The sequence below is a fragment of the Mya arenaria genome, chromosome 13, assembly GCF_026914265.1.
Source record: "Mya arenaria isolate MELC-2E11 chromosome 13, ASM2691426v1".
NCBI classification, from domain to species: domain Eukaryota; kingdom Metazoa; phylum Mollusca; class Bivalvia; order Myida; family Myidae; genus Mya; species Mya arenaria.
In genome coordinates, this window is record NC_069134.1 from 58,729,459 (window position 1) to 58,752,294 (window position 22,836).

Consider the following 22,836-nt stretch of genomic DNA (forward strand, 5'->3'; position numbering starts at 1 on the left):
AATATGGACCTAATTATATTGACCTTTCAAAGTTCGTGGTATGATGGTTATAATATGGACCTTATTATATTGACCTCATGATATGTTTCAAAGTTCGTGGTATGAAGGTTATAATATGGACCTGATTATATTGACCTCATGATATGTTTCAAAGTTTGCGGTATGAAGGTTATAATATGGACCTGATTATATCGACCTTAATGATATAATGGACCACTTACCTGAGGGGCTGACCTGTGACTGGCCATTGGGCATGCCGTGGTGTGATGCCATGGCGGCCATGTGTTGGGAGGGGTCCTGAGGGTGGGGACTGTAGTTATAGTAGCTTGGGCTGTCGATCTTTGGGGGAGGTAACATCGGGTGGGTCCCATTCGGAGGCATCATTATGGAAGCTGAAAGTGGAAACGTGACCATTGTAAAGCGTGCGGTTTGAAATATCTACATCTCATGTAAGGTTTTATAAAGCTAAAAAGTTATGAAAGGGTGCTGCACCCAGTCCTTTTTTGGTCGTAAGCATCCGCCCTCATGGAAACCAGAATCTGCATCCTCCTGCCTTAGTAGAATTAAATGCTTAAATATTTATTTTACTTAATTCAAACTTAAAATGTGATTATAAGTTCATACAAACTTGACATATTCTGCAGTTAAACCTAATATTTACTTCAGTAAGGCACAATTCCTAACATTTAGTGTCAAATTTATAAGATCCAATTCTTCACAGCCCGACACAATGTGCCTTTTTTTCCCTTAACACCCTGTCCCGTTTCTGCAGCACCCTGCCCTTTATATAACCTGCCTAAAACCATACTCATGCATGTCCCAAACTTTGAGATTTTCTGGCATAAAATGCAGCATGTATATAAATGTTATTGTTATTTATATACACTGTTCCCACACAATCTCTTTTTTTCAAGAAATAAGTAAAGTATCACTATGGAAATAAGGCATATATTTTATATTTCATGTAAATAAAAAAAATCTCCGTACAAGATTTTCAAGAAAGGTAGAATTTTTGTTATCCTTAGATCAACTATGATGACAATATACGTAAGAAACAAAATAAAGCTGTTTTTTTAAGATTTATAAATACAATTCATGCTTTTATTATAGGAAATATATAATACACAGACAGATATAAGAAGGAAGCAAGCAAGCAATAAACAGCTAGCCAGTTTTGGAAATATGCGGGAAAAATGAGGCGAAATTCAGATCTTCAAAATGAACACCTCCTCTACTGTATATGAAACACATAATACTACACCTGTTTGAAAAAGTTCAATATATATGCAATCATTAAGTACTAAACTTAATCATTTTGAATTTCAACTTTCGCAGGTGTTTAAAGGTCCGCCCACTGCCACTTATCCAAAACACAATCCCTGTGTCACATTTTGCATTGACAATGCATGAGTCAATGACTTTGTATTCTAAGTCAATTAGATCACCTAAACCGTTACACTCATTCTGCCCATTCTCAATCATTAAGATTTTGATTCATGACATCTCACTATTACTTAGTCAGCTACTGGTCTCCCAATAAACCAGTTCACTTCTTCAATGTTAGATAATTTTCGGAATTTAACTTTATATGGCATGATGGCAGCATAGCTTGTCGGAGGCTGTTTGACAGAGGTGGTCCAAGTAATACATTGGATTATACAATCTTGTGCTATTAATTATAAATAAAATATAATTCTTTTATCGGTCAATTTGATGGATAAGTGACAACCAGCATAGTTGAAACTTATTTATTTTACAACGTTTGTGAAGAAAACTATATTAACAAAATATACTAAGTCACTCACGTTGGCACTATGTTGCCTGAGAGTGAGGTTTTATGTTATGGCGGAAACCGGAGAATTTTGGAGAAAGCCAACTTGTCCGCCTTGGCATCACCACCAACCAAACTCACATGTGCCCAGGCAAGAAATTGAGCCCGAGTTACCTTGGGGAGAAGGGAGCGTTCTAACCAATGCGCTTTAAGTGAACAACCAGAGTTGTCTTAATTCAACGCACATGTTCCGTGAAAAAAATGACACTTGTTTGATGATAATGTAAGAAGTCAAAAAAAAGTAACAAGCTTGCATCAGAGCATGGCTACTAACTACAAAAACAACTTTTAAATAATTAGGCCAAAAAACAATAATTGTTTGTTTAGGGTAACCTTCCCAAAATTTTTAGGTAGGGTAGGTAGGGATTTTTTTTTATTTCATTTTTTTTTTTTCAAAATCTGTCGTAAGTTCAGAGTGTTTCCTTGCACACGGCAGTCTTTCCTACATTACTGTCATTGCCTGACTTCGTTTTATCATATAAACAATAATTCCGATCGTCCAATTCGCATTTATCCGCCCTTCATAACTCTCTATTCGCTAACGAATATTTTTTTGCTCAGAAACGGAAAAAAATAGTTAGGTTAGGCGCATTTTTATAGGTAGGGTCGGGTTAACCGAAACAGAAATCATTTTTTTTTAGACCTTATCGCAAAATTTAAGATTTGAGTAATTTGAAGAAAAAGCATAAAACCAATGGAATTGTTTCTATCAATAGCAAATCAAAACAATCTAATTATTTTTTAGGCCCTTCGGATATTTGTACCATTTTTGGGAGTGTTCCTTTATTTTCATTATACATTCCCATTGGAATAGAAAAAAGTAGGTGGAGCCTAACCGTTCAATTACTAGTGTCAGATAAATTACAATGCAATTCACTCATACCTCACCCTAGTTTAATTGAACGTTGTCCTTAACAACATGGTACAAAACAGTTACCCTCATAACTTGAATCATACACTTGAGAGAAGCCCTTAATGTATAATCATAAAATTTTTAAAAACATTGTGGGTACACTATCAATTACTAAATGGAAAAATTTAATTATTTTCCTTAACACACGGATGATTATATAATTTTGCCGCATTGTTCACAATTGGCCCGATGTCAGCCTTAACGCCTACACAAACGATGTCAACAATGTTATCATAGCATTAACCCACTAAAATGAAAAAAATATACATCTCCTTTTTAAAGCTGCACTCTCACAGATAGACCGTTTTGACAACTTTTTATTTATTTTTACTTGGAATGAGCAATTATTTGCTTAAATCTCTGAAATTAATTGATATAAGACTGCTGACAAAAGATTAGATCGCAGTTTTTATATTTACGCCCAATAATTAATATTCATGGCTAGAAGCTTACTAACACGTTAAGAAAAATGAGGGTTTTTTTCATAAAAAACAGTAACTATGGAAACATGCGATCTGAGCTTTTGTCAGTAGTCTTATATCACTGGTTTCCAGACATAAATGCAAAAATTAACTGTTTCTAAAACAAAAATTAAAAAAGTGGTCAAAACAGTCAATCTGTGAGAGTGCAGCTTTAAAGGGATAATGCTTAAGGGTGTTTTAACATGACATATTTTTATCCTTCATACAACAGAGAACAGAAGAAACGATCAAGAAGTTGATGGTTAAATGGGAAGAAAAGACGAAATCAAATAACGAGAAGAGAGTCTTATAGAACTCGAAAGAAATAAGAAAAGACAAATTTAAAGTCCCGAGGGTTCAGCATTATACAAACTTAAGTTGATAAAAAAATATTAGGCGTAATGTCCATCTAGTGCTGAACCTCCGAGACAGAATGGGAAAAAAAATATGTGTTGAGATGAAGATGACAACATTTAGACGGAAAAACTTACAGCAATACAGAGATATGCGAGAGAGAAACCTCGGCCATGTTTACTAATGTCTTGATTTGAAGTTTGAGACCATCAGAGCTAGAAAGGTGAAATTATTTAGTTTATGGCAAAAAAAAAATTGTGACCTTGACCTTGGATTTTCAGAAATCGGGGTCGTTTCATTTGGAATCGTAGGAGCAATTTTGTAGGATTGAAATCATTCAGTACTGGACATGTTGAAAATCCCTCCCAGGTAAAAAATCTTTCCGAGAAATCTTGATGGTAAAGATTTCAGGTTATTGTACACCTTCCTACCATGCATGTTAGTAAGTTGTCTTTTTGTACAAATGATGTTTCAAATAAAAATTATGATTTGATTTTCGAAAAAAAAAATACAAACCTTTTCACAAGCATTGTTTCACAAGATATTCAGATTTTGAAATCATTCTCAAGACATTAGTAAATATGCGTCGAGTGTTATATTTATTTCGAGATGGGGATTACTACACTGAGATGGGATACCCACCGCCGGGACTCGTTGCGAGGTCCACTTCCTCGTGCTCGGTCTCAAATGAGTCTACAATGAAAACGCGCCAACATCAATGGACCGTGATACGATATGATCATTCATTGACTGTGGAATCTGGTAAATTTTCAAATGATTATTATGATGATCGTGTCAATAATGCTTTAAAAAGATGAATTTTGGAAAGTCGTTATCACTTTTGTTATTTTTTCCTTGTGATTATCATTGATTTTTTATGTATTAATTAAGGATTGGTTTTCCGAAAGTTTCCACAGTATATGAAGTAAATACAAAAGACCGATGGTGACATTTCAAATTCAATATTTCATGATTTCCTTTTCACAGGATTTCAACTTCACAATTTCATGATTTCAACTTCACAATTTCAAGATTTTTACTCAAAGCTAAATCAAAAGTTGAATTCATGAAGTTGAAATTGTAAATTTATGAAGCCGAAATCACGAATTCGTAAAGATGAAGTCGTGAAATTATGAGAGGGAAATCATGAAACATTGAATATGAAATGTCACCACTGGTCTTTCGATAGTCAATGATACATGAAATGATACATGAGGCAGAACCAAATACGAATACATGTACAATGAAATGAAATTGTCTATAAATAACTTTGATGGTAAAATAAGTTATTATGGAGATACACATTAAACGACCATACAGTTTGACATTCTTTGAATTTCTAGAACAATGCTATACTGAATTAGTTAAAAAATTCTAAGAGAGTTATTTTAATGATGTGGGAAAAGCAAAAAGCTAGTTAAACCCTTTAACGCAAAATTGCGCAATAATGAGCCATCATCTATTCCCATATGATTACTCAAATTTAAGGCCGCTAAAATAATCGATTACCACATGATTTGGCCGAAATGTTCCTATATCGATTCCGGTATGATTGCGCCACAGAGTGTAGTGCAATTTATTATGATACTTCTTGGAGGAAAAAGAACTAGAATTCTGTGATGAAGATTTGTAATTTGTGGGGATTGTTTCTTGTAAAAATGATTTCACTTTAATACCCTCAGTAAGCAAAAAAAATCTTGATTTTCCTACAGGGAAGCAAAAGGCCCCCACCCCAAAGGGATGTAGCTAGCCCAGAATTTATGTGCAGACCAGGTATGGCATGTGGGGACTTGTGGGGGTTATCTATCTTTTAACACAAGATGCACTTAGGTGCGTTTTCTACTTTATCTTTGAAGCATATACCCCTACCCCTTCAGTTTTACTATTAAAAATACCATTTTCAAGTATCATGTGCAGGCCAGGGCCTTAATCAGTGCCTATGTGGAGCTACTGTATGCCAGAACCCCAGTCCCTTACCCCCCACTGTAATTTTGACAAGCAGTACTTAGAATCTAATAAATGGCAAAATGAATCAGTTTAATTCTGGGTTTTCCAAGAACGAACCATTTATAACACATTAATATATATGTTTTCTTGAAAATAAATACTTCAAAACTCACGTATTATCCGCAGAGTAAATACAATCGATCTTTATTACTGATATTTGAAACACTAAAGTAAACTCGAAGTCGTTATTTTAAACACTCAATTGAACCTGTTATTTCGGAGAAATTACATCTCTTGCTTGAAATAATTTTCTCTAAAGATTCCTACTCATATCTTATCAGATCGTTTTAATCAGAATTTTATGTCAAAAGGCAATTATATGAAAATAAAATATCGAGTAATAGATGAAAGTCATGCAACACACGATCTTCAATGCACTAAAACAAGACTTTCTTTTCTTTCGTTTTTACAAAACAAAACATGCAAATAATTTTTTATCTGAATGCCTCTACAGTATGAAAATTGGCTTTTAAAATGCTATGAAAATTTGTTACAATTGTTGCACAAGATCTTCATTAATAAACATCAAGAGAAGCTGATGTTGAGAATTATAGAAGTATCAGGATGCTAAAGACTATATGCTGCTTACGATAATGATAGTTGCATTGGTGTAGGCGCTGCTGCTGGTGATGATAAAGATGTTGGTGCAGTGATGATAATGATGGTGATGATAATGGTGGTGGTGGGGGTGGTGGTGGTGTGGTGGTGGTGGATGATGATGATGATGATGATGATGATGATGATGATGATGATGATGATGATGATGATGATGATGATGATGATGATGATGACGATCACAACGACAATGACGAAGATGTTATGATTATTAAAGGGATGATGTCGACAATGACGACAACGATGATGATGATGTTGACTTCTGTTGACTACAATGACAGCAATGATTATCATGATGTTGGTGTTGTATTCCAGCATACAGGGCAGTGACATCGTTACATGCCTTGAAACAATTTTCTCACACATAATGCTTTTTCAGGGCAAGAACTAAAATCAAATTTAATTTAAAAAAAAAAATACCCATAAAGGAAACGCAATGCACACAATCATGTAAAAATTTCAAAAAGATAATTTAAATAAAAAAACAAAACAATATAAAAATATAATATCCAAAATGCCCTGAAAATAAGCAATAAGGCATTACCCCATCCACCATGTTTTACACTTATTTTATTATCAACATCATTTTCCTTTTATTTCGTAATTACCATTTATATTTCCTCGTCCTTATTTACATAACTGAAATTTAAGTTAACTTAAAACTGACATTAAATACATAATTATCCTCAAAAAATCCTGAAACTGAAAAAAAACTGCTTAGCAAAATGTGCGGTCATGCAAAAAAAGTTAATTCTATTTTGCAGAATAAAGCAGCAACTCGAAATCTTCCTCATGTGTTTGTCTCAATACTTTCATGTAAAAGAGAATTCAACCTTAAGAAAGACAATGAAATGTTAATTTCAGGTACAAAACCTAGGCATTGTCTCGGAATTTATATTACCTCCCCCCCCATCCCCCAAAGACGAGTGAGGCGTATGAAAAATGCATGTCTGGAAAACCATGACATGTTGGATGCATTTATCAGACTGACAGCTACATGGAATCAACCGATAATAGATTGATATTGTTCCTTTTAATCTTGTATCAAAATCTGCACTGAAATAGCTACCGTTTGCCTTAAAATAATGGTGCTTGACTGTACTTACAGACCTTAAATTAATGGTACTCAAATTGATTGAAAAATAATCTTGGAAAAAAAATGCAAGTGTATTGTTAAACCTGCGTCACTGTTGCCGTCATGAAAAACAAACAACTTTAAATTGTAATCCATGAACTATTACCTACATAAATAATTTTTGTTCAAAAGAAAATTGACTAATAAAATAATGTCTACGATGCAAATATATACACCAACTATCCCTTGTGACATTTCAACATCACGATTTTATTAAGTTAAAAGTTGGGATCGAGAACTTCTGAAGTTGAAATAGTGAAATTGAAACACCACCACAGGACTTTCGAGCATAATTATACCTTTTTTCCTCTTACAATCACTTTAACATGCTGTTATTATTCTACAGATACAATATAAGTTTCATGCAAAAAGTTTGCAGCAAAAATAAACTTATAACAGTGGGTGGGGTAATGCAATCCCGAAAATTTGCAGCCATATAACGGAGGTAGCGATCGATACAGGTTTTTGTGGCATGCTCGGTACTTACGTCTCGTGACCCGCATTAATTCTCGCGCACTGAAAACCCCTGTAGCCATAATACTGTCATTGCCCGATACGCCCGAATGAATGTTGCCCGGAACTGAAAATATCAACATGCCTATATGATAAATGTTAGATGAATGAAAACTAACGGAGAATAGAAGGATTTTCCAGAACAAATTGTCGACCAATTTATACAGTTACAATGAAATTATATTACCTATATTATACAGATGTTATTATGCCTTTCTTTTGATATTCCTGGTTTTCTTTCCTATTGCATCTTCCAAAATAAAAGTTGCTAACATTAAGAAAATGTTGTAGTGAAGTTTGAGATGAAAATGTGTGTTATCTTGATTTTATGTTGATTATAACTCTTATTAAATATATGTGCTTTTAATAATGTTGCTGCTGTTGTTGTTGTTGTTGTCGTCTGTTGTTGCAGGAAAGGGTGGTGTTGTTGTTTCTGATTGACAGTGTGTTTTCGTTGTTGCTGTTGTTTTGCTATTTTCCATATGGTTGCTGTTGTTGCTTCTGATTGACTGTGTATTGTTGTTTTCTATTCCGGGTAGGATGCTGTTGTTTTTGATTGACTGATGGTGGTGTGGTTGATAATCTTGCTGTTGTTGCTCTTATTGATGCAGCCGTTGGTGTTGCTATTGTTTTAATAAATATGTATTTTTCACAATCAGTAGCTGATGTTGCTGTTGTTGTTGTTGTTTCTGTTGCATGACAAAGGTATTATAAACATTAAAGATGTACGTAACAAAATTCTTTCCCTAAACTATCAAATTAACTATCTTAAAGTGCAAGTAACATCGAAAATGTCTGGAAAATCCCGCTTTGAATAGATCAAAAGAGAGTTGTTAAGTATAAGTTGAGAAATATTATTGGATACAAAATGTCGATGTGTATCTATGGAGATGAAATGATATAATGATGAAACGGGTGCTAGCTAATAAAAGAGGTACCTAAAAATAGAATATCTAGTGTAAACAAATAAATATTTCTGGAATAAAAGCAATTCATATAATTGAACAATCAAATAAAAACTCGAGAAATATCCATTTTTGAAATTCTAAGATCACTGCACCTGATGTTTTTAATTTAATTTTTGTTTCCGAACTGATTATATCAAAAGAGATAGCGAAAATCCTCAAAGTTATCAGCAATTTTTGCAGAAAATTTGTTTTTGATGGATGTATTTATCACGTCCATTTAGATAACTCAATTACGTTTATCAAGCCGGTAATCAAATTTCTCCGTCAAGTGAAAACCGAAAGGTAATGGGGCAGGCGCATGATGTAACCTGATTTAAAACAAAGGACGAGGTTAACTGTCTTAGGTCAAATCTTGTCTGTCTGCAGCAATGCATTCCAAACCACAGATTTAACTTTTTTTTCTTTATTTTTTCTACCAGTGTCTGTAAATTTCCTCCCTTGAATAGGTTATTGGCTAAAATTGGAGTTGCCTCCCTTTACCAAGAAAAAATATCTCATTATAGAATAAAACATATTTTTTTCAACAAATACTATATCAAACATCAGATTCTAATTTTCTTATCTATAATTCAGATATTTTTTTAATCCAAAATGTCTTGTCAATCAAACAATATGAATTATACCTATATTAAATAATTGGCAAAAATAATCCAAAATATTAACAGGACAGATTGTTTTACAAGTTATTGTCATTCTAAAGAGGCTATGATCTCTAACGTAATTTTTTTTTAGATGATTCAAACATGTACATTCAAATTCGTATTTAAGAGTTTATCTGGTTGACAAGTTGAAATTATGATTTCCGGATCACATTATTTGATTTTTCTTATTATTCAAGTTCAATGGCAAAATATTGTTAATCATATTCCTTTTTTGACTAAACTAGATTAACAAAACAAAGGTCAATCCAAAAGCCAGGCATTATCAAAGAATTAACTTTGACTATCACAAAACAGCATAATGCCAACTGTCAGAAAATTGGTTACAAGTCAAACTTCTAAGAAATGCGTAGGACTTAAGCTTCTTGCATACATGTAACTAATACCTTTTAATTTCTTGGAAAATTATCAATTCAAATTTTAACCCTTATATGTCACTTCAAGGAATATTATTTTTTGATCTTTTACAAAATATTTAATTTAAGACAGTTTTAATTTCAGTCTGCCATAATCTCAAAAAACAATAAAATGAAATTGGCCAATGTGACCTCTTCAAATGATTTTGTTCAATCTAAATTTCTGAAGGAGATGAAAACATGGCGTATTTTTAATATAGAATGGCTTGTTACCATTTCGAATTATGGCCGGTTAAAACAATTCATAATTGAGTACAATCCATCTATATCTGAACAATTATTATAAAATTTATGATGTTCGGAAAAATTGTTTCTGGACGTTTATAACTGACAGAAATCTTAAAATGTTAATGTACATTATTCCTGTTGCGTATTTCGCCCCACTGGTCCAGCCAGGCTTTGTTCCACTATCCCGCGGCTTAAAAAAATCGCAGAAGATCTTTTCCAGAATTGTTGCCGCGGCCACTCGGACATCATTATATTATCCCCAATTACAGTCCAAGAAATGTCGAGCCTAAATCAATTTATTCTAGTCTTATTATGGTCTGTCTGATTTATACAGTAATATAGGAGGCCTTTGGAACAAAATGACGACTTTCTTTCATATTTATATTGTAATAATGTTTGAAAGAACAACTGTCAATATATGATATACATGTTTCAAAAGGCCAATTTGGTTCCATAGAACAAGGCCTTTTTAACAGTTATGAGGCAGACACCATAGCCCTTTTTGTGGAGAAAAAAAAGCATATTTTTTCAGTTTTGGGGGAAAATTCCCAGAGTACTTAATTGTCAGAGAACTTGTCGAAACACTTTGGGGACAAATGGAGTAAAATATCAATAAAGCAGTATCATTATATCACTCAGAAACTTCATTTAACAAATTGTACGATTCTCATCATATAAATTTTTTTATATTAATTAATGCTTTTTTTTTAAAAAATGGGGAATTTCAGAGGCTATTTTTGGGGAAGAAAAAAGGGTCTGGCCCTTACGGAAGTAGCTTGGTATCAGCTTCAGCAAAGATTGGTTAAAAAGGCCCTGAAGAGAAAATAGCTATACTATATATTTGATCTTTAACGGATTCATCCATTTTTCACTATTTGTAATTTGCTTTCAGAAAGACCTATTATTTCACTCTTTGATACCATGATTGCTAAAAAAAACAAAAACAAATGAAGAATAGAAAAAAAATGGTTCTAGTCCGGGGGAGCAAACCAACACCGGTAGTCAAGAAAAAAATTGACAACAAAACCGCACACCCACAAGGACTCTTGCATAAACTGAGTGATAATTTAACCGTTTAGCCTTTTGTTGAAAAGGGTTACGGACATTTTTCAAAATCATGGACTTTAAAGACAATATTTGAGCATATCAATTTTTTTTGAAGGGTTCCAGCCTTCAGTATGCATTTTACAAAACATGAGGAAGCCCCTTTAAACACAGGTAACGAAAAGTAAGCCTTTCTTTATCTCTGAAACATTCATTTTGTGAACAAAAGCTGAGCAAGAAATTTAATGTAGCATAAAACAACAGAATCCCTGGAAAATCATTTAACATGCCTCTGAAAAGACAACCTGGGGATTAATCATTAGCTACAAAACAACTTATATTTTGAACCAAAAAAAAAACCTAGGTGGTGATCAGTTTTACCATTAACAAAAAAAAATTGTCCTCAGTAAGACAGTCAAGAAAACTATCTGTAGGAATGAATCTATGTCAGGAATGTTAGTATGCTAAGGTTAATTTTATTCAGTCGTAAATTTGGGTTTAAAGGCGCATAATAAAGGATGATTTTTTTTTTTTCTAAATTTTAATACATTATCATGTTTAACTGGTATGATTAAATAAAAAAAGCATATTGTGAACACTTTCCAAAATGTCCATTGTGAACACTTTCCAAAATGTCCATTGTGAACACTTTCCAAAATGTCCATCATGAACACATTCCAAAATGTCCATTGTGAACACATTCCGAAATGTCCATTGTGAACACATTCCGAAATGTCCATTGTGAACACTTTCCAAAATGCCTATTGTGAACTCTTTCAAAAATGCCAATAGTGGAAACTTTACATGCCCATTAAGAAATGCCCATTTTGGCAACTAGGAAAAGCCCATTTTGGCAACTAGGAAATGCCCATTGTGGAAACTTCAGTAATATCAAAAATTGAGGAATATGTGAAAAATGCCCAATGTGGAAACTGCCGATTGAAAAAATGTCCAATGTGAAATCTGCATGTGAAGAATGCCAACATGGAAAATGCCCATTGCAGAATATGTGGAAAAATAATAATTTTGAAACTTCGAAATTAAAAGAAAATGCTTCATGTGGAAAATGGAAATGCCAAAATTTAAATGCCAAAAATTATGGAAAAGCCATGCAATTGTGAAAATAATAGGAAATGTCCAGTGTCAATTAAAGGCACGTTTCAAATTGAACCAAACTAACCTCAATGGTATGTGTATATAGGATTAAAAATTTTGGATGGCTTATCAAATGTGCCTTAGGCCCACCCCACAGTCTTATTTTTAAAGTTCATATGTTAAGAATAATGGTCAGTTAATGCAATGAAATGGTCTGTCATTTGGATGTCCACCTATCTGACCATTTACTTACTGCATTTCTTATGGTCAAATGCCACTGTGGTCAAACTGTCTCCCAGCTCAAAATGAATGACACTGATAGTTATGTATTTTTTGTGAACCCCTACTGTCCCTATATGATGAAAAACTAGCTTTTAGAAGTATCTGTGTTTTCGAAATTATAGGCTAAATTTAAATACAAAGGACTGTTATGTAATTATAAAAAGGAACTAACATTTTAACATTAGTATTTTTAGCATTTTAGCCAAAGAATCAGCCGGTACCCTGTCTTTTTTGGTAACACTGACTCTTCTGCCCACTTGGAGACCAGCATATATACAAATGCAGTTGTTGAAATAAACACAATAAAGCCCGCATTATAAGCCCTGCCCTGGTAATATGTCTTTAAAGCTTGCCATGCTCAAATTCTAAATTCTATATAGCAGGGCTTTTTAAAAAATTTGTTGCCAAACAAATTGGTATAAGAATTCGGACTTGTTCACCCAAAAGTCTTATTTCGATGACTGCAAATGCTTTAAAGATAATCAAATATTTCTTTTGTTTTCGATAAAACATCATACAGGACTATAAATTCATACAAAATTGACATATACTTGGCAATTCCTTGAAACCTTACATTACTTAAATTAAGCACAATTCCTAACATTTTCTGTAATATTCATAAGTTCGAATTCTTCACAGCCTGCACACATTAAATTTGCAGCCCTTTCCTCCCTAATAGGACCCTGCCCCATTTCTGCAGCACCGTGTCCTTTTTAAAAATCTGGCTTAAACCCTAGTTATATATATTCCTAGGTAAAACATACAAAAGTTGCCTGAATCAGAAACTCATACTTTTTTAAAGCAAAATTTACAAATCTAGGTCAAAACCTACATTCAGTGGTCAACAGCTTAAAGGGACTGTACACCAGATTGGCACCAAAATTTATTTTTTCTGTAACAAATCTCGGGACAATTATTTAATAGAATGAGTTATGCTTTGAAATCATAATTGTAAAAAAAGTACCAAAATGTAAAAATAAAATTGTGTCTGAGACCGGGTTCTAACCTGTGTCGCCAAAATTGCAGTCCAGTGTTGTATCCACTGTGCTACGAAGGCTTACTCTAAACGAGTGGTATATTTAAGCTACTGTATAACTAACTTGGTAATATCACATGATAACATAGACTAGCCAATCGCACATAAGGAATGAATTCTACTAGGTAGACATACCCAGTAATCATTTTTAATGGAAAAATACGAAATAACTGCTAAACTTAAATAAATTGTAAACAATGTGGTACTTCAGTTAGTAAGTTTCAATGGATTGTACACATTAATACCAAGTTTATGTCAGTTTATGACAATTTTCTTTTTTTCTTGCAATTTGATCATCTGGTGCACAGTTGCTTTAAAGGCTTATAATAAGTATTATGTTCCAACACCATTAATGTCTTAGATGTACAATTACGTAAATTTAGAAGCCTGGTGACAATATAATATCTTGGTATCATTTGAAATGCTTTTATTTGTGTTGAGAAAGAATGTGAAAAAATTATACTGAAAATAAACAATCTATTTTTGGCCTTAAAAGTTTGCAAGATAGCTCGCTCCACGTTTAGTTTCAATAAAAGTAGGGAACAAATGTACTAACTGCAATTACTTTATCTATATATCCAGATTGTTCAGACCTTTGTTAAAGTTAACAATAAAATTAACGACATCGTTATTAACTTTTGAAGGAATTTTTTTTATGCCCTTCTAAAATATTTCAATAAAACATGTACACCAAGAACCTTGTCAGAAGTACTCTATATCACTAATGTATCCATTTTTATTCCAGAAAAATAAAGATTTTAACAAAGTTAACAACAAAAATATTAATCAAGTTGTAAACTTTAACAAAGTTCCGAACAATCGCACCATTGTTTATTTTTGGTCCATTATTTACATATCATTTATTTCATCAGTAAGAAATGACCTGTTTTAACTGACACAATAATTACATAGGTTTACCTGTGGCATTAAATTGTTACATATTGGCTCGATGGCTTGATAAAATTGAAATTATAATTGTACATCGAATCCCTGAAACATGAAAACGTTGCTACCTCAAGTGAACTTTCGTCTCGTATATATAAATTCATCAGTCACTAAACCTTTCAAAACTGTGTCTTAAATGTTGCTACTTCATGTAAAGTAATAAATTCAAACTGCTAATTAGAGGTCATCAACTTGATGAAATGTTGATATAGGGAGTCCCCAGTTAGTGTCTACAGGCCAGTGAAAATAATGACCAAAAATAATGACTGTCTAGTTCGAAAATAACGACCATCTAGTTTATACAGGTGTTTTGTAGAAAATGTGTAAAAAGTATACAAAATAGAGAGAGTTACAAATAATCCTCGGGGTGATGAAAAGTGTGTTGTAAACAAATAATTTACAAATTTTGTTGATTTTTCTTCCTAAATGTTTTTGTGTTTAATTCATAGGTTGTTGAATGGCTGGAAGCCTTCGCAGATTAAATTATGAACTATAAACTATGTTGTTATGTATAACAAAATAATAACTGTGATAGCTGATCCGCGAAATTGAGTTTAATAATGATGATACAAATGAAACAAATGGCCTCACTGAAAAGATCACATGTTATATTAAAACAAAACGCAACACACAAACTATATATGTACTTGAGAACTACACAATCACTGCAAAAATAGCATTAAACCTGTCCTGAACAGATGCCATTTTAATAGAAGAAAACTTCAGAAAGCAATACCATACCGTAATTTTCAAAAATATATTTGCTTTACTATTTTTAGCGGTGTTTTATTTACAGCAATTTATTTAAAAAAATGCCTTACCTTAGATAGGTGCAACACTAAATGAGGCTGGCTATTTTTTTCTTACTACACATTTATGAATGACATTATTTTCAGTAAAGTTGGTGTTAAGTTTATAAAGCCTCCAAAATATGACTACCTTATATCATACAAAAATAATATAAACCAATTAATTAGGAATGCACTATTCATTAAGGTCATACTGCTGTATATAAATTTGCTCTTTTTCAAATCCCCTAAAATGCCTATACAGATAAGGACTGCTTATCAGTAAGTTGGCTATTGACTGGGAGGTGTAATCTGGCCACTTGCCTATGTGCTAAAGGGTTAAAATACCCCTATACAGTCTACCAAACTATACCTCTGTTCAAGACAGGTTGTATCAAGCGGAGATCCCCATATCTCACACACGCCAGGAAACCTTAGAAGTAAACCTCAGACTGGATTTGAGCACTCAAATCTTCTTACATTTTACATAAAGTAAAGTTGTTTTTTAAATCAAATAAAAACATGTAAAGTATTAATAAGTTTTCATCAATGTTAAAAGTGCCGAATTTTGACGACTATATTCTCAAAATTGAATCTAAAACATTCAAATTTTATTTTATGTTTTGTGTAAATAAAGACTTTGCCAAAACAATTTGCTCAATACAATTTGAAAAGAGTAACATGCCCCTATTCTTTCTAAAAAGTTCTATAATTTTTGGAAGAAGCAAAGAAAGCGCTAATAACAATAGAAAGGCAAAAATCACTCAGTGCACCTCCAACAAAGGGAGCTAACTCTAGTTTGCCCATAGGCAAGGGGCACAACTGTGTAGCGGAGTTGTGTACCTTTCATGTCCGGATCGTGGTGGTTCATGGGGATCTCCTGGTAGTCTGCTCGAGGGTCTCGAACGTCCGGTACTGAAAACAGACATGGGAACGATGTGTGAACAGTGGCTAGTAATGGTGACAGTCTGTTAGGATGGTGTGATGGGTGGTGATCAGGGCTTTTTTGATACAAGGCTTAAAAAAATACATTAAGTTTGAGTTAACCAACCAAGCCTACGAAATAGGCACTGACCCGACCCATTTTATAGTCACTTGTTAAATTTTTTTTTTAGCTATTACAATACTTCAACTAAGATGCAATATCAATACCTTAGATTTTTAAGTGAAGCAAATCATGAAAAGTCGTGCACTGCTGACCCCTAAAATTAGGAGCGTGGATCTCTAAGAGTTCACCATAGAAGGGCACGACTTTTTTTTGCTATCTTAAGTCTGAAATGGTTTATTTTGATGTATATTTTCTCAGTTAATAAAACAATGAAACCTGGACAATGTTAACACTCCTCCTAAATCAGCTATTGAAGTTAACACCCTACAAGCTCTGTTCAAGTGTAAAGTACATAGGTTTTTGAAAACTCAGCAAATTGAAACAGAGACAGACATAAATGCCGGCATGTCTGACTTTTATAACCTACTTAACTTGAATTTCAACTTACACATAATATCAATCGCATGTTCAAAGCCAATTAATTAAACCATGAAAATTAAATTTGCTAAATTAATTATCAAACTCATTAGTTACCACACATATTACATGATATAATTTTTCTGATTTTTTCGTGAATTTCTTAAAGAGCCTATTGGTTTCTGAAATGAGATGATGAAAAGGCTGTCCGCAATGAATTGATAAATAATATAAGTAATATCTATTTCACATTTCTACAAATATAACTTTACGGTGTCAAGCGCTCATTTACAACTCAATGAAAAAACTCAATCAATATGAGTTCCTATTAGTTCTGGTCTGCTAGAAGCAACTCCGATCTGAAAACCAAGACTTTTTCAAGGTCATGAATACTGATTAATATGTTAAGGCCAAGGACAAATAATTGTATGGTTACGGACACATTATCTTAAACCTTACCCTACCCCCCACTCTCTCTCCCATAAACTCGCCCGCAATCCCACTTCCAACTGCCACTCCTGATCTCATGGATAAGTAACCTTCTTCCCCCCTCCCCCCAAACCACATCCTTAATCCTTCAGATGGACGACCCTCCCCCAACCCCCCCACCCCTGCACTCCCTTTCCCACAAACTGGCCAATAACTCCGACTCCAACTGCCACCCCTTCTCTTACGGATTTAACTTCTCCTCACCCCCACCCCACCACCACTTCCTTCTCTCGATGGACTACACCCCACCAACCACCCAAGACTATACTAAACTCCCAAAACCCTGAACCACTGCCCTCGGCCTTTACAATAAAAATCCATACATTTTACATTAATTTTTTCCCTAGTTCGGCCTTTAACGTACAAAATGGTCAATACTGGTTTATACCAGGAGCATCACGTTGTTATGATGATGCCACACATAATATTAGTCTTTAACAAGTACAAATTAATGCATCCCATAGGGTCGGAAAATTGGTCTCGGAAACGACCAAATACGGCCAGCCGACGGCTGTTAATTGCCCTCCTACATGATGATACCCTATCTGCCGTCTATTACTAGCAGGAAATGAATGGAATTATACATGTCAAGCGACTATTAAGCTCAATGAATATTTACGATATAGCTGATGATCCTGTTTCATACTTAATTTTTACGTTTACGCTTATTCCGAAAAATCATATGTATTTCGTTTCAATTTAATAGCGTGTATGGAAATTTTGTGAATCGACCAGAATACAAACATTGTTCAGCTATAAAAGTAACCTTTGTTTTAAAATAATGTCATTTAAAATACCAAAACGAATAAATATAGATCATAATACACGATAATGGCATTTAAATAAATATACCAATAACTTGAAAATAGATAATATTTATCATTTTGAATTATCGGTATCTGCATAACAGACAAAACTATTGTTACGAGCGTCGGCAAAGCTACACTATGAAAAAAAGCAACCAAGCATGAACTTGTGAAGATTTGTTCCTAACAAGGATGATCTTTTATAAATAAAATGATAAGGAAATCTATATGTTCAATCAGCTCATTAGGGAATAAGGAAGGTTAATTAAGCTAAAAAAATATCCTTAATCATAAATTTTTTTATTATCTTAAGCTTAGTAATGTAAAAATTATTATCTTAAGCTCAGTGTTACCATAAAATCAATAATAAAAGAACTTCATAGTTTTTGTCAGCAATAAAATTGAAATTGATATTTTAATACCGTTAAGGTATCTGAAATTTACCCTAATCTTTGCAAAGAAGAGAAAATTTTGTGAAAAAAATAAATGTCAGGATAGTGAATGGGGCCAAATTTCAGCCCCATTTACATTTGGAAAAACAACAACATTTATTTTAGCTGGTTGCGTATAATAAACTGCATAGCAAATATTAATATCATAAGTATTCTCCAAAGTATCGGAATCTTTAAATGTAATCAGTTATACAATGCTGATTAATCACTCCTGTATTTATTTACAAGAAAGTTCAAGCCGCGTGACCTTTAAAAAATACAATCTTATCATGTTTGAGAAATTAATTGTCCATGAAAATAGAAATCAGTATATATCATTACTAATCAAGGGAATTAAAGGCTAAAATGTCAGCTAATCTGTGAGCCACGTAAAATCTAATATGTTATATCATTTTCCGATGGATTCATACCGCTAATGTCATTGTTTATCTTTTACGTAGTAGGAGTTAAATTACATTGCATATTTTTCATAGCTAAATTTAATAAGTTTTATTGTTTGCAAAATTCCATGTGCACAATTTGAGGGCTAAGGGCAAGTATTGCAGTTTTATATCAAGTTACAACTGTCATTTGATAAGCCCTCAAATTAAACAAGTAAAAAAATAAAAGAAAGCGTATTTATTTATTTAATATCAAAGTCACAATTACAGTGAACATGTCCGAATCTTTTGAAGATTATAAATCAATAAATTTAAAAAAAAATCCAGGACAAAAATGGCCATTTCCATATTTTATTCCAAAATATTTTTTGCCAGATTGGTACTGTATCCTGACACACCAACTACAACGCTACATAAATTTTATTGTTATAAACTCTTTTTTTCTGAAACCCACAATAACATTCACAGTGCTCCAAATATAGACAAATATATTGGCGATTCCGACAAAACACATAAAATATTATTTGCAAAACCTATCATCCCCCCATCCCACGTATATTATCTGTATAAAGCACAATAGCTACCCAATTTGTTGTTTTGTACGCATTTCCGATCCCAGGGCTTGATTATCTGACAATCATATATTATCCAGTACTTAGAGACAACATAACGAAATCCATGTGGGACGTTCTTATATGCAAATGTTGACAATTCATTACTTTTATGAACCCGTATATGCAGCTTTAAGGAGACTTAAGACGTCCATAAACATTTGAGGGTAAATAATATATAAGTAAAATATTTTCAAGATAGCCTCAACTTCTTGGCCAGACTCCCTTGTGGTCATTTTGAAAGCTTTTCCGCGTTTTGGTGCCGCCTATCCAGATAGTGACACAGCTAAAGAAGTTTGGAGTTTTAATATCGCTCGATTCATCTATATTCTTGAATTCCTACTTATAGGGTAGCAATTACTCTTTGAGGCCTTTGAGACTTATAACTAGTGTTGAATAATCGAACACATTTCATAATCAATGATCAAATCAAATGGTCAATAATTATCATATTGGAAATATTTGAAAGAGAATGAAACTGCCTAGCTGTATCAATCAGACTTAAGATAGCACCATACTTTAACTTACACTGCCTGGCTACAACCAGACTAAGATAGCACCATACTTACACTGCCTGGCTACAACCAGACTAAGATAGCACCATACTTACACTGCCTGGCTACAACCAGACTAAGATAGCACCATACTTACGCTGCCTGGCTACAACCAGACTAAGATAGCACCATACTTACACTGCCTGGCTACAACCAGACTAAGATAGCACCATACTTACGCTGCCTGGCTACAACCAGACTAAGATAGCACCATACTTACACTGCCTAGCTACAACCAGACTAAGATAGCACCATACTTACACTGCCTAGCTACAACCAGACTAAGATAGCACCATACTTACACTGCCTGGCTACAACCAGACTAAGATAGCACCATACTTACACTGCCTAGCTACAACCAGACTAAGATAGCACCATACTTACACTGCCTAGCTACAACCAGACTAAGATAGCACCATTCCTAAACTGCCTCCTAAACAATTCTTACACTTCCTAGCTATAGTCAGACTAAGATAGCACCATTCCTAAACAATACTTACACTTCCTAGCTATAGTCAGACTAAGATAGCACCATTCTTAAACTGCCTCCTAAACAATACTTACACTTCCTAGCTATAGTCAGACTAAGATAGCACCATTCTTAAACTGCCTCCTAAACAATACTTACACTTCCTAGCTATAGTCAGACTAAGATAGCACCATTCCTAAACAATACTTACACTGCCTAGCTACAGTCAGACTAAGATAGCACCATTTCTAAACAATACTTACACTGCCTAGCTATAGTCAGACTAAGATAGCACCATTCCTAAACAATACTTACACTGCCTAGCTATAGTCATACTAAGATAGCACCATTCCTAAACAATACTTACACTGCCTAGCTATAGTCAGACTAAGATAGCACCATTCTTAAACTGCCTCCTAAACAATTCTTACACTTCCTAGCTATAGTCAGACTAAGATAGCACCATTCCTAAACAATACTTACACTTCCTAGCTATAGTCAGACTAAGATAGCACCATTCTTAAACTGCCTCCTAAACAATACTTACACTGCCTAGCTATAGTCAGACTAAGATAGCACCATTCCTAAACAATTCTTACACTGCCTAGTTGTAGTCAGACTAAGATAGCACCATTCCTAAACAATTCTTACACTTCCTAGCTACAACCAGACTAAGATAGCACCATTCTTAAACTGCCTCCTAAACAATACTTACACTTCCTAGCTATAGTCAGACTAAGATAGCACCATTCCTAAACAATACTTACACTTCCTAGCTATAGTCAGACTAAGATAGCACCATTCCTAAACAATACTTACACTGCCTAGCTATAGTCAGACTAAGATAGCACCATTCCTAAACTGCCTCCTAAACAATTCTTACACTGCCTAGCTATAGTCATACTAAGATAGCACCATTCCTAAACAATACTTACACTGCCTAGCTATAGTCAGACTAAGATAGCACCATTCCTAAACTGCCTCCTAAACAATTCTTACACTGCCTAGCTATAGTCAGACTAAGATAGCACCATTCCTAAACAATACTTACACTGCCTAGCTACAGTCAGACTAAGATAGCACCATTCCTAAACAATACTTACACTTCCTAGCTATAGCCAGACTAAGATAGCACCATTCCTAAACAATACTTACACTTCCTATCTATAGTCAGACTAAGATAGCACCATTCCTAAACAATACTTACACTTCCTATCTATAGTCAGACTAAGATAGCACCATTCTTAAACTGCCTCCTAAACAATACTTATACTTCCTATCTATAGTCAGACTAAGATAGCACCATTCTAAAACTGCCTCCTAAACAATACTTACACTTCCTAGCTATAGTCAGACTAAGATAGCACCATTCTTAAACTGCCTCCTAAACAATACTTACACTTCATAGCTATAGTCAGACTAAGATAGCACCATTCCTAAACAATACTTACACTGCCTAGCTACAGTCAGACTAAGATAGCACCATTCCTAAACAATACTTACACTGCCTAGCTATAGTCAGACTAAGATAGCACCATTCTTAAACTGCCTCCTAAACAATTCTTACACTTCCTAGCTATAGTCAGACTAAGATAGCACCATTCCTAAACAATACTTACACTGCCTAGCTACAGTCAGACTAAGATAGCACCATTCTTAAACTGCCTGGCTACAACCAGACTAAGATAGCCAAATTCATAACTACAACCAGACTTAAGATAGCACTATTCGTAATCTGCCTAGTTAAAACCAGACTTAAGATGAATGCTAATTCTTAATAACTGAGGAATACAGAGAAGGAATAGTGAAACATTTGTTATTCATAAAAAAAAAATGTTACCCAAACTTTTCTATTACCTATTAAGCATAGACAACACCGAAGAACTGAAACCTCGAAGGACCCATTCATTATGGATCCAAGTGGAAAGTTGGGAAAACAAAAGAAATAAGCGAACAGATCATAAGAACGTATGTTCAACAGCATTCCAGCTTGGTTAGCTACAAGTAAATCATTCAGCTTGCTTGTAAAGTTTTCGGCAAATTTGATGGATACTCAGACTTGTAAGTCTTGTAGCGGGCCTGACCTGATAGTTCTCAAACATGGAATGGTCTTTGGTCTGTCAATCAGTGACATGAAGGAAGGCTGGAATGATGCTTTATGGTTTTAAATAATACCAGTGTGTTTTTCCACTTGTATACAGTCTTCGAAATTAGACCTTTGGATGAGCAAGCCCGAATTCTTATACTATTGTTTATAATCAAATTTTTGAACAAGCCCTGCCATATAAAATTCACAATTTGAGCAAGCCCAGAAGGCTTT

General features: G+C 33.9%; 1 protein-coding gene across 1 annotated transcript in view; it reads right to left on the bottom strand.

The window, feature by feature from the left end:
• LOC128213310 (nuclear factor 1 A-type-like) overlaps positions 1 to 22,836 on the bottom strand; it is a 111,439-nt gene that overhangs the window by 21,826 nt on the left and 66,777 nt on the right. Inside the window, exons 5-8 of the mRNA XM_052918916.1 lie at positions 16,134 to 16,205; positions 7,804 to 7,896; positions 4,202 to 4,252; positions 222 to 392 (exon numbers count right to left, since the gene is read on the bottom strand). Of these exons, the coding sequence (XP_052774876.1) occupies positions 222 to 392; positions 4,202 to 4,252; positions 7,804 to 7,896; positions 16,134 to 16,205 (387 nt within the window). The remainder of the gene's footprint in view (positions 1 to 221; positions 393 to 4,201; positions 4,253 to 7,803; positions 7,897 to 16,133; positions 16,206 to 22,836) is intronic.